The sequence below is a fragment of the Neolamprologus brichardi genome, chromosome 15 (genome assembly GCF_056152115.1).
Source record: "Neolamprologus brichardi isolate AB-2024 chromosome 15, ASM5615211v1, whole genome shotgun sequence".
NCBI classification, from domain to species: Eukaryota; Metazoa; Chordata; class Actinopteri; order Cichliformes; family Cichlidae; genus Neolamprologus; species Neolamprologus brichardi.
The window spans coordinates 3,032,116-3,050,134 of record NC_142118.1 but is presented as its reverse complement, the minus strand read 5'-3'; the positions used below and the strand labels follow the sequence as shown (position 1 = coordinate 3,050,134).

At 43.2% G+C, this 18,019-nt stretch overlaps 2 protein-coding genes across 7 annotated transcripts in view; one reads left to right on the top strand and one right to left on the bottom strand.

Annotated features, from left to right (window-relative positions):
- Positions 1–533: 533 nt before the first annotated feature.
- Positions 534–6,789, top strand: ccnk (cyclin K). 2 transcript variants are annotated; one of them, XM_006792993.3, is made up of 11 exons: positions 534–671; positions 1,434–1,669; positions 1,934–2,015; positions 2,113–2,244; positions 3,671–3,776; positions 3,856–3,913; positions 4,049–4,218; positions 4,306–4,514; positions 4,628–4,658; positions 4,899–4,970; positions 5,430–6,789. In XM_006792993.3, the coding sequence occupies exons 1-11, from the start codon at positions 663–665 to the stop codon at positions 5,942–5,944; spliced, it is 1,620 nt and encodes a 539-aa protein (XP_006793056.1). In that variant the 5' UTR covers positions 534–662; the 3' UTR covers positions 5,945–6,789. The 2 variants fall into 2 exon arrangements, with proteins under 2 accessions (XP_006793056.1, XP_006793057.1); XM_006792994.3 differs by having other exon boundaries at positions 540–671; positions 1,437–1,669.
- Positions 6,790–9,600: 2,811 nt separating this feature from the next.
- Positions 9,601–18,019, bottom strand: part of ccdc85cb (coiled-coil domain containing 85C, b) — a 58,492-nt gene continuing 50,073 nt past the window's right edge. For all 5 annotated transcript variants that reach the window (XM_035908695.2, XM_006792988.3, XM_006792990.3 and 2 more), the window contains 3 exons: positions 14,677–14,769; positions 14,162–14,260; positions 9,601–12,296 (listed from right to left, as the gene is read on the bottom strand). In XM_035908695.2, coding sequence (XP_035764588.1) covers positions 12,207–12,296; positions 14,162–14,260; positions 14,677–14,769 — 282 coding nt within the window. In that variant the 3' untranslated portion in view covers positions 9,601–12,206. The remainder of the gene's footprint in view (positions 12,297–14,161; positions 14,261–14,676; positions 14,770–18,019) is intronic.

Below are 18,019 nucleotides of genomic sequence, written 5' to 3'. Positions count from 1 at the left end.
ATTATACGTGTTTAACCTTGTCATTTTTTCTTTTTAATTAAATTTTTAACTTACCTGCAGATTCGCATTTATACTGGTCACAACTCATACTTCCTTTTACATCCTGCTACTGCTACATCCAGTGATGTTTCTTGTAAGGAGCATATTTCTATGTTTGGGTGTTGCCTGCTGCAGGACTCACCAGGTGTGAAAATAACCGGTGACTATTCAGCACAATGTAAATAGTATTTGCTTGCTTGCTTGTAATTTGCACACGTAAACTATTTGGTCAATGCTAAGTCAACGCTGACCGCCAAAGTCCAAGAGAGATTCTGTGTCTCCCTCTAGTGGATATTATTGGGAATATCATCCTTTAGATTATTATCAAGAATATAAGAATTTAAAATGTTTCCAGGAAAGGCGGGCTGTTTCCAGCAACGCTAGATAGACTCAAAACACGAATGAAATTAATTTAGCAGTGGAAATGGAAAGAAAAATGTGACCAGAGAGCACGTGTACCTGAGTGCCTGCGTGATGACGTCATCCAACGGTCTGACGTACCGCAAAATGGTGGTGCCCTTGTTACAATGGGGTCTGTTGTTCACTTGTTAGCCAACTTATTGTGATCAACAGTGGATTATTGCTACAACTGCCTGATTTAGGCGATTTATTCGGACGTCTACATGTTAAAGGTAAGAGTTGTGTCTCGTTGGAAGCGGCGGGGAGATGAAGAGGCTGAATTCTGAACTACTTGTGACATGTCGGAAGCTGCGGCGTTACACCGAGTGGAGCAAGTTTGCTAGCCGAGGTTTAGCTAGCCGAGGCTGGTGCAGAGTGGCCCTGTTGATGTGACAGCGTTGGTTGCCTTCAGCTTGAGAGTTTCATAGATGTTAGCCTGTCGGTGCATTTAAGCCGCTTCGAGTGTGTGGCTCGTGTTACCATAATCTCCGCCCCTAGCTGCTTTTTTAGTTTTACGAAGCTAAGTTACCATCACAGCTAACAGCGCCAGCAGTAGCGGGTTCGTTGCAAAGCATTATTCGCTGTGTCTAAACTCGACTGTTGATGCTGTGCTGCTGTATGCACACTGGGAGCCGACATTCATAGATCTATGAAAATTATAGAAATATATTATGTTGCTATCTGAATCCATTTTAATCATCTATTTGTTTACAACGAGCCTCGAGCTCAGTGTAGCTCAGAAATGTTTACTGCTCTTTAGCGTTTCACACCGTCGACTACAAGCTAATTACACTTTTTATAAGCCTGAGTGTATGTATAAAACTGCGCTATGGCCTACACAGAATACACTGGTGGCCAGGTTATAGACGGATCCTTTTAAAGAAAGAGACAGGATTTGTGGTACTCTTTGCCTGAACGTAAATATCTACTCGTGTAAGCTATGCTATTTAATGCTTTGCTGTCCTTAGTGATGATCCTTTTTATTTTTATCTCAGCAGTCCAGCACAGCGGGTCCATCCACCTCCTCTCCTCAATCAATGAAGGAATCCAAGGAAAACGCGTCAATGACGGGCCAGGCAATCTTGGACCATATAAAACCATGCTGGTACTGGGACAAGAAGGATTTAGCCCACACGCCCTCTCAGTCTGAGGGTCTGGACCCTGGCACAGAGGCCCGGTATCGCAGAGAAGGGGCTCGCTTCATATTCGACGTGGGGACCCGACTTGGCTTGTATCCTTGATTTAGATGATAGATTCATTGCTACAGCTACAAGAGAAAGGGTCACAAGATTAATCAGTGCCGCATGCTTCAGTTTTATAGTTAAAGATAAACAGACTTTTAAAAAGCAATACATCTTGTCCTTTCTCACAGAACCTACTTTGATGTGAATGTGAACATTTTTACAGGGTCCGTCTGATATACTTATATATAATGATGTTTGTGGAAGTGCAAATGACCGTTAATAGTCTTTGTGAGTCCTTGACCTGCATTCAGACACTATGACACCCTGGCAACGGGCATCATATATTTCCACCGCTTCTACATGTTTCACTCCTTCAAGCAGTTTCCCAGATATGTAAGTAAATCTGATACTGGTCTCTGTTTGTTTCACTCCTGGAAGCAGACCTGATGTTTGTAATGGTGAAGTGATGGTGTGATATGTGTCTCGACAGGTGACGGGAGCTTGTTGTCTTTTCTTGGCTGGTAAAGTAGAGGAAACCCCAAAGAAGTGCAAAGATATCATTAAAACTGCCCGCAGCCTCCTGAATGATGTGCAGTTTGCCCAGTTTGGAGATGATCCCAAGGTGCAGTTCCTTGTATTGACCTTTGTTTTGAGATGTTTTTCACTTGTGATAGCAGAAGCAGAATGGGTGTGAATACCTGTTTAAAAACAGGTAGTGGGTAGTGGTCACAGCGCTCACTGATACAGGCAGATTAATAAATGAGGTCCTGGTAAAACTGAAGACAGAGTTTTCAATAACCTAAAAAGTTCCTTACTTATTTTTTTAGTGATCAGATCTTTTATTTACCTTAGCTGCCTGTAAGTGAAGCAGGCGTGCATTACAAACAAACTTTTATTCCTCGCTTTTATTAGAATAACTGTCTGTGTTCACTTGCATACAAAGCTTTAGTTTAAAGCTGGTACATTAGGTGTGTAATACCACAGTGAGCCATGACTCATTCTTTAAACACATCAGCGAGGTCATCAGAGCGTCATTCAACACAGCTTTATGTGCCCTGACTCACAGAGACAGTAATCAAACCAGCAGCTCTCATGGGGTCAAAAACAAACAAGAACAAGCTGTAAATGTGGAATATGATTATGTCATTATGGCCCTTCACGTCTTTGCTATTAAAAACAAAGAACTCCGTCTCAACATTCAAGATTTTCTTTTTCCTCTTACCAGTCGGCGAGCTAAAATATCTATTAGCATGAAGTAGCCTCTGTTTCACTTAACTTGACCTTGAGTACTTTTGATGTGACATCTGGACCTGGCTTATAACTTGTCACTTTGTTAGACACATTTACAGCACTCACATGAAGCGGCACAAGCATCTTACCGACGGCTTGTTTGCTTTCCATGTCGCTCTTTAGCTTATTTAGCATCATGCTAGAATTAGCCAGTTTCTCCCAAAACATGATGCCCTGAGCCTGAGTGCTTTTCTCAGTTGAGCTGAAGCTTTAACTTATAGAGGGCTTTTACTGCCAATCATTTGCAGTCATACCAAATACATCAGTGATATTTGGATATCAGCCTTTTAGTTATAAGCCACCATCAGTGTCCTGGCTTTTCTCACCAGTTTTAGTAGCTTAACTACTGTCATTAAGTCAGAATTGTACATCAGCTTCTTTCTTAAGTGTTTTTAAATGAAAAGTTAAGCCAGATGAGAGTCGAATAGCTAATTGTTACTAATTGCAGGTAAAGGTGATGGAAACTTGTCTTGTTAAGCCACTAAAATTCAGATTTTTCCAAAAGACAATATTATTGTTACATTTTTTAAAAGGAGAATTTTTGTCATTCATTGCCAAAACGAATGGCGACATCCAGAGAAAACGACCACAAGTGCAATCTAGTTGCGAGCTTTCATGTTTTTAACATGTGCAGAATTTCCAGCACCTACAGCCTCCACATTTACAAGCAGGGTGTTTTTTAGAAGAACGATACTGTGACAAATATTTAGATTTTGGACTCAGCAGTAAGCCTTTAATTAGCTTGTTTGTTGTAACAGGAAGAGGTGATGGTGTTGGAGAGAATTTTGCTCCAGACGATCAAGTTTGACCTGCAGGTGGAGCACCCCTACATGTTCCTGCTGCGCTACGTCAAGCAGCTCAAAGGTGAGATCGGATAAGTATGACATCAGCTCCACAGAGCGTGAGAAATAATGGGCAAACTCTGATATGTTTCATGTTACAGGGGAGAAGAATAAAGTGTGCAAGGTGCTGCAAATGGCTTGGACCTTTGTCAACGACAGGTGAGGATTTTGTGTGTCAGGTTTTACATCCTGGTTAGTTTTGATTTGCAAGGAATGCAAAGTTCTACGGTGATGTCACAATAACCTGGTGCTTCAACGGGCAAAAACTCAAACCACCTCTCGTGTTGTTCGCAGCCTGTGCACCATGCTGTCTCTGCAGTGGGAGCCGGAGATCATCGCGGTCGCTGTCATGTACCTGGCTGGCCGCCTGTGCAAATTCGACATCCAGGAATGGACCAACAAGCAGTCCACACGCCGCTGGTGGGAGCAGTTTGTCCAGGACGTTCCAGTGGAGCTACTTGAAGGTACTCAGCATAAAGACGTTCCACTTAAAGCCTCTTCCTTTGTATTTTTTTTTGTCTTCACCAAAAAAACGTGTCTTTGCCTTCCAGACATTTGCCACCAGATCCTGGACCTGTACTCTCAGGGAAACAAACCCATCCCTCAGCAGATGCAGGAGAAGGAGAGGGCACCTGCTACTCCGATCTCTGCTCCTCCAGCTCCACAGGGACAACCGCCAGCCGCTAACCCTCCTCCCCCACCACCAAAGAAGACTTCCCCTCAGGGTGGCAGCCCGTCACGCCAGCTTAAACGCTCACATGTAAGTATACATTCAGCCTGTGCTGTACAACTGCTGTCAAACAACTGATGATATATGGCTCGTGTTTAAGATTCATGCACGGGGCTCATATTTTATTTCCTCTTTGTTGACAGACGTCCCCCAAAGATGAACCAAAGGCTCCAGGTAACACGTTTATTAATGATTAGGCAGGTTTTAAAGCTGTTAAAATCTGATGAAATTAAACTGAAATGTCTCCAAGAAAGCAACAAATTAATGTCAACGAAGAGCAGCTTAGAGAAAGATGAAAGACGGCAGTTAGATTTTCCTGGCAGGGTTGAGGTGTTTATGATTATCCAGGAGCACAGAAGCATTTGGTTACGCAGTTACAGTTTTGTTTTAAAAAAGCTTCTATTTAATTCACAGAACAAGTTGGATCAAAGATTCCTCGACTGGAGAGCCCCATGCCTCCACTACCCACGACGCAGCCTCCCCCAGGTAAGCGTGACTCTGTAGCTTACGTCATCTGCATTCTTTACACTGTCCAAGAAGTTCAAATGATTTAGAGCTGGATCAAAATACCGTTACGTGCCGGCGTCCTCTTAATGCTCTGTTTGCGTGCGCCACCACAGCAACCAATAATGAGCAGCCAGGACCCCCCGCCTGCAGCTCGAGCTTAGAAGCAGCCCGCAGTCGTTAGTCCTTTCAGTCTGCTTACATAACCACATCTCGTCTGGACATTATTTCCCAAGACACGCATACCCCTAACCTATCCCAGACCAATCTGATTAGTGCTTGAGCCTCATAATGAGACCTCCTATGTGGCTAAGCCCGGTAGTTTTGGTCTGCCCGTGCGCTCACTGTCTGAGAATGGCGAGCTTCATTTTAGATCTTTGCAGTAGGGAAGCTGATTTTTATTAACAAGTCGTTTCTCTTTACTTTGTCCTTTCACTCCAGCTCCTCCCGCAGAAGCAGAGCCTGGAAATGAAACAGCTCCTCCTCCCCCACAGGCTCCACCTCCACACCAGCCTCCTCCGCTGCCCCACCGCCCTCCTCCTCCACCACCTTCCAACTACTTGATGTCTACAACGAGCTCTTATATGTCTGGCGAAGGCTACCAGAGCCTACAGTCCATGATGAAGACTGAGGGTCCCTCCTACTCCATGCCGCCCAGCTACGCACCCCCAATGTATCACGTCTATCCACCACCTTCAGCACCTCCTCCTGGGCCACCGCCTCCTCCCTCCACATACCCACCACCCAGCTTGCCACCATCCTATCCACCACCGGTCTACAACAACTACCCCCCGCCACCGCCTCCACGCATGCCACCAGGCCACGTGCCTCCACCAGTGATGGCCCTTCCACCCACTGGGTACCCTCCTCCGCCTCCAGTGCCTCCAGGACAGTCACAGGTGCCCTTGCCCCCTCCGCCTGGTATGCCTATGAACCGTGGCGCATGGATGAGATGAGAATGTGATAAGTCTGAACTGAGGCTGTGCAGAGCCACAACTGGGGCGAATAAAAACAACCAGGGTCTTGTTATCTTGGAGCAAAACACGAAAAGCGGAGCTGCTTCATGACTTAGAGCTTCTGATAGAGGTGCAGGGTTGTGAAAGAAAGCGTGTAGGTAAATGGACTTTAAAGATAACGTGAGGTCTGGACAGTATTGTTATGGGAGGTGATAGGAAGGTTAACGAATTAGCAAATATGTACAGGATAGGTACTCACAGTGCCCAGTTCCAGGAGCTTATAAGAAACACTGTCCAGTCATTGTTTTTATTCGTTTTTTTCTGGAAATTTATCAGGAAATAAGAGATTTTTTTTCTGTTGTCATACATGCACTCTCACTAATTGTGGGTGGTGAAATGTTCGTTTCATTCAGCCTTTGAGTGGATCTAAGGTTGGGTCTTGTGTTCCTTCCTTTAGTCTATCACCTTTATTGGTTTTCCTGAATACACCTCCCTTCACTTTGTTCTCTTCTCCACATTCCCGTTGTTCTGCTGAGAGCAGTGTAATAAAATCTTAAGGTGGTTGAATATGCTGTGGGACTGTCGTATTGAAAGACTTGAACAGACACATGCTGTATATTTTTTGTGGTTTAAACAGCGTTTTTTCTTTTGTTTTTTACATTTTACTCTTATAATGCTGAGGTAGAGTTGCAAGACATTTCTGCTGCTTTTCCCCCTCATGTCACCACCCATCGTCTCATCGCTTCTGCACCCAGAGCAGTAAACATTAAAACAATTTAAAAAACTAAAAGGGTTTAATTTCCTCATTCACTGTCACTGGTCTAAGAAGCCCAATAAAGAAGAAAAACTGACTTCAGCTGTTCTTTATCTGGGTTTTGCTTTGTTTCTATTTTTTTTTTTAATGGTACTTTTTATGGCCGTAAGTTAAAAAGAGTCAAAAGTTCACCAAAGAAGGCAGAGCGAAGTACTTCGTCTGGGTTAGGTACCTCTGAGTGTCTGTTCCTGCAGTGGGAACACACACATGCAGACCACTAATAGTTAAAACGATGAAAAGCTGCTTTTTGTAAGAGAGGAAGGTTACAGCCTGGGCAGGCTGGGCAAGCGAATCTAAGTACTAAGTACTCTGAGAAAAGAGACACAGGAAGAACAAGCAAAACCTGGGTGTGAGGCCACAGTGCTAACCGCTGCACCACCAGCTTACTTTTAAGCACCTTTTATTTCCTTGCACTGCAGGAAACACACACAGATCAACCACAACTAACACTGGACAGTTTGCAAGTGTAGAGTTCAGTTTTTTTGAGCACTTCTGTATAAAACTGCCTTAGACTACTCTGTGCTTTGGTTTAGGTGTAAGAAAAGTTCTCGTCACCTGCTCTTCATAGCTGAAAATGGGGTCTGTGTGAAGAGAGGTGTTGCTTCTTAGATTTCTTCCACCCTTTACACACCAGCTCATGTTCCTCCTTATCTCCACCAGTCAAATGTTTATGAACAGAGGCCAGGATACAGGCAGATGAGCAGATACCTTTTCCACTAATCAGTTTTAGCAGTGAAAATGATACTCCCCCACTTCTTCAGTCCACCCATTCAACTGCTTATTGACGCAAATATCTAATCAATCGCATAGCAGCAACCCAGCGCATCTAGGCAGACAGACGTAGTCATGATGACCTGGTGAAGTTAAATGGGAAAGAAAGTGAGCAGCAGATCTCTTGGCAAAAATACGTAGTTGATGCCAGAGGTCAGAGGAGAATGTTTTGAGATGATAGGAAGACTACACTGACTCAAATAACCAGTCATTGCAACCAAGGTATGCAGAAGAGCATCTCTGAACATACAATTACCGTATTTCCCGGACTACACAGCGCACCCGAATATTAGCCGCACAAGCTAAAATCAGGGGGAAATCCTGTTTTGTACATACATTAGCCGCACCTGACTAAAAGCCGCATATGTAAGAGAATATGCACAAAGCAAATTGTCAGGAAAGAGATGGCTGTTTGGAGACACATCACTTTTATTAATATTTTGAAAAACAAGTTATGGGTACATATTTGCATAACTTTTTAGGTATATGTACAAGTAGAGGTAATTACAAGTACGAAACATGTACTGTGCTTCATAAATGAGTAACAAATGTAGTACATAACAATAACCTACAGCACACCAGAAAAATAGATTCGGACTACCTTTTAGGCTCAGGTGCAGTGACACGGCTTTAACAAGAAGAAAAGTCAGTCATTCACCACCATCTTTCTCTTCTTCCTGCGCACTAAAACCACCAAAGTCCTCTTCTCCAGTGTCGGAAACGAACAGGCTCAGGATGGCTTCGTTATCCACTCTCCGCTTCTCTCCTTCAAATCCTGGTTGTCAGTGTCAGAGTCGAACACCCTCTGAAGGGCCGTGGCGGTGTCCTCCTCTCCATCATGCAGCAGTCCAGCCCTTTGAAATCCGTTGGTGATCATGGATGTTTTCATACTTTTCCACGCTGTCAGAATCCACTGGTGGAGTTGGGCGTAACTTGCTGTTCGCAACTTTATCGCTGCTCATCATCCACGCCTCCCGCTGAATGTAGCGCTACTTTGAAGTTTGTTTTTCCCGCTACTTGCCTGGCGGAGGGACATGTGACCAACATACCACTCTTGAACCCCGATCCTTCCGCCAGGCAACGTAGCGCCGTACAACAGCGGAACAAACAGAACAAATCCTCTTACGACATCACAAGGATCATGGACAATCCATAGAAAAGCCGCACCTGACTAAAAGCCGCAGGGTTCAAAGCTTGTGCAAAAAGTAGCGGCTTACAGCCCGACAATTACGTAGCGCCAAATCACAACAACAGTCGCCTCAAGGCGCTTTATATTGTAAGGTCGACCCTACAATAATACATACAGAGAAAAACCCAACAATCATATGACCCCTTATGAGCAAGTAGGACAGTGGGAAGGAAAAACTCCCTTTTAACAGGAAGGAACCTCCGACAGAACCAGGCTCAGGGAGGGGCGGGGCCATCTGCTGCGACCGGTTGGGGTGAGAGAAGGAAGACAGGATAAAGACATGCTGTGGAAGAGAGACAGAGATTAACAACAGGTATGATTCAGTGCAGGTCTATTAACACATAGTGAGTGAGGAAGGTGACTGAAGAAGAAACACTCAGTGCATCATGGGAATTCCCCAGCAGCCTACACCTATTGCAGGGAGGATACAGGGTCACCTGATCCAGCACAACCTATATGCTATGAGCATCATTTAAAAGCCTGTCTGAGTATTGTTGCAGACCAGGGTTTTTATGATGTATTTTATGACTGTATTATGTTTTTACCTTGTAAAGCACTTTGTGACATATGTCTGTGAAAGGTGCTATATAAATAAACTTTACTTACTTACATGTCCATTTTTCACCATAAATGTGCAGAAACTGTGTCATCCTATCCTGCCAACGTGGACCAAAATCACTGTTTTGTTTTCAACATCTTCTTTAAAACTACGCCAAAAATGAAGGCACATTTGAAGGGGTACCTAATAAATTGGCCAGTGGTGCGCATTCCAGTTTTTGGTTTTACATTTTCATTTCCACTGTTCCGCCACCAGAGGGCAGCCTACCTCAGCTAATGAAAAAATATTGCAGCGCATGCTTAAATAAAGAGCCGTTCACAACATCATTAAGCAACTTGTTTATTTTCTTCCAAATGTTTCTAAAAGTGGACTATTTCATGTTTTCGGTCTCACCAGCGAAATATTCACCTTTATTGGTGAAACCACGAAAAGAGGTTCCAGTCATGCTAGTTACTAAAGGAATAGACATTTACACTGTAGATTCTAGGTTTCTGTATTGTGGCTTTAGCATATAGGCAGGAAAAAAAACACTACAGATGCTTTTTTTTTTTCAAATATACAGCTGGGTCCAAATTAAAACACAATAAAGAAAACAGTGTGGCACGTCTCAAATCATTTGCCATATATAAAGTACTCAAAATTGTATAATGGCTTCAAATCGGTTCCTAGAAAAAGGACACTTTAAAAAAAATCAGATTTTGATTATTATTATTATATATATCTATATATTTTAACCCTTTAATTGAGAGTACCAAGGTGGACAAACGGGTAGCCTCAGAAATGTTCTAATTTGGAACAAATAACACTAGAGATGGGAGAGCCTGAGCTGTCGAGTCACTCGGCAAACTCATCAGACAACTTTAATAACACGAAATCCGTCTGATGAGTTTAAAACGTGACCGTTCAGTTACCAACTGCGCTCCCATCTCTATCTCACTATGTTACACCTGGCAATAAATACACCGACAAACAGTATTTGTTCATTCTGACATCAAGAAAAATTTTTATGTTTTAAATGTTAGTGTTTTATGGTACGGAGACATCAAAGGGAAGACTTATCTCATATTCTAAAAAAGAAAAAATAACTTCAATAAAACACGCACTGCATAAACACACCTGCTGAATCCATGATGCGAGAAACTGTCTAATATCCATCTATGTGACTTTTCTTTCCCCTACCCTTATCATCAGAGATACAGTGGTGTGAAAAACTCTTTGCCCCCTTCTTGATTTCCCAGTGTTTTGCATATTTGTTACACTTACATGTTTTGGATCATCAAACGCATTTTAATATTAGGCAAAAACAGCCCGAGTAAGCATAAAACACTGTTTTTAAATGGTGATTTCACTGATTAAGGGAGAAACGTTATCCAAACCTACCAGTTCCTGTGTGAAAAAGTAATCGCCCCTGTAATTAACCACATAAAAAAAAAAAAGTTAGCACTTTTTGCACACAGGGCCATGCAGGTTTGGATTTTTTCCCCCATTAATAATAAACACCTTAATTTAGAAACTGCATTTTGTGTTTACTTGTGTTATCTTTATCTAATATTTAAATTTGTTTGATGATCTGAAACCTGCAACTGTGACAAACATGCACTTTTCAAACCACTGTATAAGAAAAGTTTCAGAGCAGATCAAACTGAGTGGGGAGGTTCAGGATATTTTAGTTATAGCAATTACATTTTATTTTGGATGGATTCAGAAAATGTCTTCATCAGCCTTCAATCGGGCTGTAACCAGGGTTCAATGGCCCAAAAAAAAGAGGATTCACAGGCAGATGCTACAGCTCCAACCATTCAGTCTCCTCCCACACAGACTCGCACTCTTAAACACACTCACACACATGCACGCACAGTCACAGATGGGCAAAGGTAAAGCTGTAGCCCTCCCAACCTGAGAGAATGATTGTCAAGCATGCACACAGCATACAATTTTTAGCCCGTTTCACAAAAGTAAGAAAATTTATCTGTTCCTTAATAAACAGAGCGAGACGGCAGATTCAGAATGGCCCGGATACATTTGAACAAACATTACAGAGAGAAGGAGTAAGAGCAATTCATCTGGAAAAGAATGATAATGATAACAATGACAATAACAAAAAAAGAGTGTATTACCAAAAGCAAACCCTGTTTGAGGTCTGTGTGTGTGTATATGTAGGTGTGTGTGCTTTTTAAAACTCAATTCTTGATCACATGGCCACGCTAGAATACAAAATAAAGTCAAATCAACAGAAACAATGAAGTAATGCTATGGTTTTATACATAATATACACGAGTTAACAGCGATTTCTAAACTTTATTATCCATAGACTTGTCTTACGAGCAAAAAGGCGCTAGGTCACAGTGGGTTTCACTTGGCTAACATTATAGAATGCTAATGCTAGTTATACTCATTGACCGCTGGAGGAAGTGGGGAGGCGGGGTCATACATGTGACAGGAGCTCGGGAGGGGATGGGGGTGTTTCTCTCTATAGAAACTAGTATTAATCGCCTCACTGTTGCCAACTTCTGCCCCCCCCCCACCCCCGTCACCTGTGCTCAAAACCACGTCTCATCACTAGCTTATTACAGCTCAGCTAAGCGCTAAAGGAGCAAAAGCGGGGTGCGTTTGTTTACAGAGAGAAAAGAGAAAGCCTCCAAACCGATGCGGAAAAGTGGCGGGTTGGTGACACTAGCTGCCGGCTGTCAACGTGTCAGCGCAAAGATCCAAAAACGTATACAGGCGACGCTGTTCACGTGAACAACGAGACTAACAGGTCCATTCTGTAGCCAGTCTAAAACGAGAGCGTTTGCCGGAGGAATGCCGGGTGCTGTCGGCAGGAGGGAGCACGGTGGCGTGACGGGTCCGTGTAGGTGCAGGTGGGAAGGCGGCGTTTCAGGTGAGTGTGGATTCTGATATCTCTCCGTCTCTCTCTAGGGCTGATATGCTACAGCGGGCCTTTGAACTGGTTACCAGAGAGGTGCTGTCTGACGGACAGCTTTGATCCTGCTGCATCACCCAGTTTTCTCCACACCACCTGCGAACAGAAGAGGAGAGAAGAGGAGCTGAGCGAGGAAGAGGAACAGCGGGAGAAAGACGAGCAGACACAGAGTGAAAAGAAAAGACTTTCTTCTTCAAGAGGGAAAACTTCAAATGCCCACAGTTTGGCTTTGAGCTGGGAAGACTACACACACTCACACACACTCACACACTACAGTAGAGCTTCAGTACAGTGCAGACGTCTCGAGCTTCTTTATATTTTGCTTTCAAGGAGCCGGATTTTCTCATAATTTTTTTAAGTGGTCTTGAGCAACAGTCCTCCCGCCTTTCTGAAGGTCTTTCAAAGTTTTTCTTTGGACTCATTCTTCAGTCGATACGTCTACTGTTCACTGAAACCTGATCAGAAAGGGCTTCAGTAGAAGGGGTGGCCCATTCTTAAGAAAGGCAGGGTGTGAAAAATCAGGTCTGATCGATGTGATGAGCTAAAATTTGAACGTTTGGGTTCACACCATCATCAGTATGTTGGGCCGAGGTCAGGAGAGAGGGACAACAGCCATGTGTAAAACACGGTGGAGGCTCTGTCATGGTTTTGGGCAGCGTTTCAGCCAGTGGTGTTGGAGATTTATGGAATTTTAAAGGGAGAAAAGCACAGTGAGGTTTTAACCCACCGTGTAGCACCATCTGGAAAATGTCTGACTGGCAACAGCTTCATTTTTCAGCATGACAACGATCCAAACACACTCCCAGTGCAGTAAAAGCGTACACGGATGGAAAAAGCACACAATGGAGCCGTATCAGTCATGGACAGGCCTTCCTCCTCAACATTACTGAAGCAGCGTGAGATCAAAAAGCAGCCATGAATGACCTTCAGGAAGCCTGGAGAACTATTCCCAAACACCACTTTAAGAAATGCTGCTTAAGAGAGTTATTAAGGAATAAAGGTGGACACGTCGAATATTGACTTTTAAGCTCTTTGGAGTTATCCCAACTGTTATACACTGTATATGTTTGAACATTTCAATGAAGCACTGCACCTATTTTCCATTTCCATCAAAGCATAAAGACAAGAACGGGACTCTATCTCAGTCCGTGTCGTCTCTCCGGTGCTGAAATCTCTCTATGAGAGTGAGAGGGGCCCCCGCGGGACCCCGGTGATGTTACAGAGGTACTATTGTAGTGCTTCCCCATTCCTGGCCTGTCACATACCTCTGCAGGGCCCAGATAACCCGACTCTCGTACTCGCTCTAATCAGCAGAGCTTTTTATCCTGGGAAAGGCCTTTTCAGCACAGACAGAGAAAGATGAGGGGAAAATGAGAGGTGGAAGAATAGAAGGGTGAGGTGGAGGAGTGCTATTGGGAGGGAGGAGGGGGTGGTGCTCTTTTTCCTGCCGCACCAGTTTAATTGCTCTGACAGCTCAACTATGAGCCTCTATACTTTGGGCTTTCAGCTTTGGAGTGGAAAAGGGGGGCACAAAAAGAGAGACAGAGGGATGGATAGAAAGAAAGAAAGAGTGCTGCTGTGTCATTCCAAACCAAATGAGCCCAAACGAGTTCCTCATTAGCCAAAAAGGCTCAAAACTGACCTGATTTGAATCTAGTAGAATGAATTTAAAAAGCTAATGAACAGACTGATGAATTTACAACTATAAAAATCCTCATTTTTCCATTGTTACACTAATGGTCTGCATATAGTGCATTTTATATTATTGGCACTAGATCAGTGACAAACCTGTGGTGTGATTAGCTAAGTGGTTCTGCAGTGATGGCGACAGACCTGTGTGAGAGCTCAGACACCCACCTAGCCCCCCACTCTCAGGCTCTCCAATAATCATGACAACACACAGACAATTAGAATAAAGACCGGGATACGAGTACATCTGTGGGAGCAGGAGGTGCACTTACATTGCACATCTCTCGCACAATGGCCTTCTCTTTCTCGCTGAGATCATCCTCATAGTCCTCAGGAACCTGCTTATCCAAGTTCTCGTGGACCTCCAGCACCTGATGGCAGACACAGGGATGGACATGCCTCATTTTCCTTCTGTATTTACAGAACTACACTAGGCAACGCTGTTATCTTCCAGCCTAACTGCCAATATGTTCTTGTTTTTTTCCATAGCGCTACCAGCCTGACCCACTTGAACATGGTTAAGTACTTCTAGGCATGCTAATCTGCTAATATAATGCTACCCCCTTTTAACCATTTAAAAGAAAGTAACATTACAGTAGCAACAAATGTGTTTTTCCCACATTTGAACTGTCACGCTGGTCGCAGCCATAATAGCCTTCAGGCATCATCCTGCAAATTCTCCAGGAACAGCACTATGACAGCATCACGGCTGCATCAATGATACAAAAGCTGTAACACTGTTTACCAACAATTACACCCTGTGATTGATTTCCCTGACTAATATTACCTTCATGGCGTGGACCACAGCCTCAGGCTTTTGGACGCAGGACAAATAGCCTGTAGCTGGAGAGGACTCGCTAGTTGGTAGGCGTCCAGTCCCCTAAGGGGAGAGAAAAAACAGAGAGTGAGAGAAAGAAACAATAACATAACAGTGGCAACTGAGAAGATGTTAGGGAGCGGGAGAACTGTGACAGATGCAGGTGTTAACCTGCACCGGCCAGGACATCTGCAAAGAGCTCTTCATTTGAGTCAAGATACCAAAAAAAGGCCCCACTCGTCCCATCAGGGGGCATCTGTTCAGATTTAAAAAGAGAGTATTCCTGTACTGTCGCACTGAAAATGTCACCCCCTTCATACCAGCTCAAATCACCAATCCTCCACTGGTGTTTTTCTTCCCTGTTTCTTTTGTATTCCACTCCCTCCCCTGGTCTGCTACCTGCACAGTGTGATTTAACCTGGTGTGATGGGAGCAGCCAGCCAGGAAAGAGACTGGGGGGGGACTTTGCTTGACTCATCACCACCCCCCTCCCGGGTAGTTCCAGACAGTGGGTCTCTGTCTGAGGGACACAGAGATCGCTGGGATACACAATGGGTCCCATTCACTGTAACCTGGCATCGGGGTCTTGCATTAGACACAGATCCCTGGCTCTGTTAGCCTGGGTTAAATTCTCTGCTCACTAGTGATGCGCCTGTCAGCTCCCTCCATGCCCGCTGGCCCCATTTGGGTGCCAGAATGATCCCACGTAACCTGATAGCACGGAGATAAAATAATAATCCCACTGCACCCAAGAGGACTGATTTGTGGAAACTGCCCAGCAGTTTATTCACATCACATAAACCGCACGAAGCACTGATTTATGTCTAGAGGCTTTTGGCCATACAAACCAATAAGAACAGTATTCTTTAAACCATTGGACAAGAAAAGGTCAAAGTGGCAGATTTATAGAAAATAAAAAAAGAGCTTAACGGCACATTTCCATGTTTTTAAGCATAATTTGATGTTATCCTCAGACAAGCTCTGACATGAGAAAAATAGGATGAAAGTGAATGTGAGTGTACATTTGCACATTTTGCCAGCACTTGAACTGACGCAACGTCGTAGTTTAGTAACTACATCAAAACAACCATTTATGACATCCACTTAATTACATACAGTACCAGAAAAGCTTGGACTGGTTTGATACTTGATGTAATCCAGTGCAGATGCCAGTCCAAGCCCCCTTTTTTGCACATATTTAGTACATTAAATTTACCCACCCTTTTTGTTTTTGCCTGTGTGGATTCCAAGGTTTCTCTTTAAATCTGCAACTGTCTGATCAAAGAGCAGCTAAACAACACAGCAAATTCATCCAGACATCCGACGGAAACATTTTGTTTAGTATTCCACAGACACAGTCGAGTTCGCTCGTTGCAACAGCTGCTCGCTCATGTTTGACCTAAAAATTACGCTTGCAAAACTTTGTGTGTAAAAACACATAAAACAAAAGACAAATGGAGTTGTTTTTAAAATTTATGCCAGTTATGATATCCAATTATCTGTATGTGCATCACAAAGACCTATCCATACTTTACAAGCGCTTCAATTTTCCAGTGAGTTAAGACTGTGTCTTTATACCAACAAAAGGTAACAGCTTCCATACAGTGAAGTGGACTTTGGTCTGACTGAAAGTATGAATGTATAAATCATCGTTAAGCCTTTTGTGATATTCTAAAATTTGAAATATGTAAACATTTACTGCAAGCATTTGCCAAGAGCAGCGCAGTCAAGAAAAGGATTTGGACACAGATAGCTCGGGGCAGTGTTTACTGCTCGTAAGACTGTAAGCATCTCCTGCATTAACAGGGCTGATTTGGGTCATTGCAGCAGGAGGCGGGCAGGGGGACAAACACTGTCAGGAGCAATGGTTTGAAGTTTAAACATACGAAAATGAGCACAGACTGTTGAGCGTCTTCTATTTGACAATCTCATGTACGCTCACTGACCTGAAACTTTGAGTAAGACAAAGAAGTGAATATAGAGGATGAGCTGATCGATTGGGAGGGACACACACAACTAAGAGTCCACTTCACTGAAGTCATTCTGAAGTCCCACATCTCATCTTCGATTTTATGCCTTCTTTCCCTGCTCCCCAACATGAACCGGGCAAACTACAGAGCTGAACATTAGTGCTGTTCTGTGGGCTTGTCACAAACCATTAGCAGACAAAGCTAAAAATAAATAAATAAATAAGATAAAAAAAAAATCTGCCTTTATTGTACAATTTAAAAACCCACAAGAACATATTACAGTCATGGTGGTGGATTATTTTACTGTCAAATAGCTCCAGACTAGCCATTTCTCACCGCTTTATCACTAAGCTAAGCTAAGCTAAGCTAAGCTAAGCTAAGCTAGGCTAACTGACAACTAGCAGCTATTAGCTTGCCACTCTCTTTACTTCCTCTCTTCTCTCTCTTAAGAAGAGTTTCACAGCTTTTTATATTTATATAAGCATATAGAGAAATATGTGTATTTTAGAGTTATTTTTACAGCGCAGAGAGTATGAGAGAAATACAGCACTTCATGTATTGTATTTATTATAAAATTTTACAGCTTGCATTGTATTGCTACTTATGGAAGCCCATTTCTGCCACTGAAAAAAAAAGTACCAATTTTGGTAACTCCAAATTTTGACTTATTTTCTCAAAATTTCGAGTTATTAACTCTAAATTTTGAGAAAAGTAACTCGAAACTTCGAGTTAGCGCTGCCAATCAGTAATATACGTGAATTATGTCATTTCCTTGTTAACCGGAAGCTAAAGCCCTCAGCTACAAATGCTAAAGCTAAGCTACTAGTATTACAGCCAGTCGTGAATGCACAAATTGCTGATAATTTTCAGCGTGGCTTCACAAATGATGAAATCTTTGTGTTATTAGCTGAATCACATGGCGTTACTATCACCAAACGTACTCTCGAAAGCGCCAATTTGTTGCGATCCGGTTTTGAGTGCGAATTCCACGTAGATTACTGATTGGCAGAGCTAACTCGAAATTTAGAGTTATTAACTCGAAATTTCGAGTTAAGTCGTTCAATCTAAAGAGCAACATATATAATTTTAGAAATATTTAAATATAAATATAAAGCAGGGGTAGGCAACTCCAGGCTCGAGTGCCGGTGTCCTGCAGGTTTTAGATCGCACCCTGGGTTAACACACCTGAATCAAATGATTAGTTCATTACCAGGCCTCTGGAGAACTTCAAGAAATGCTGAGGAGTCATTTAGCCCTTTAAATCAGCTGTGATGGATCATGGACACATCAAAAACCTCCAGGACACTGGCACTCAAGGCCTGGAGTTGCCTACCCCTGATATA

What these genes read in the sequence shown, in the direction of transcription:
- ccnk (XM_006792993.3), top strand. An exon ending in TCAAGCAGTTTCCCAGATAT is followed by an intron (nt 2,016 to 2,112) that starts GTAAGTAAATCT and finishes GTGTCTCGACAG; the next exon opens with GTGACGGGAGCTTGTTGTCT. An exon ending in GCCAGCTTAAACGCTCACAT is followed by an intron (nt 4,515 to 4,627) that starts GTAAGTATACAT and finishes CTTTGTTGACAG; the next exon opens with ACGTCCCCCAAAGATGAACC.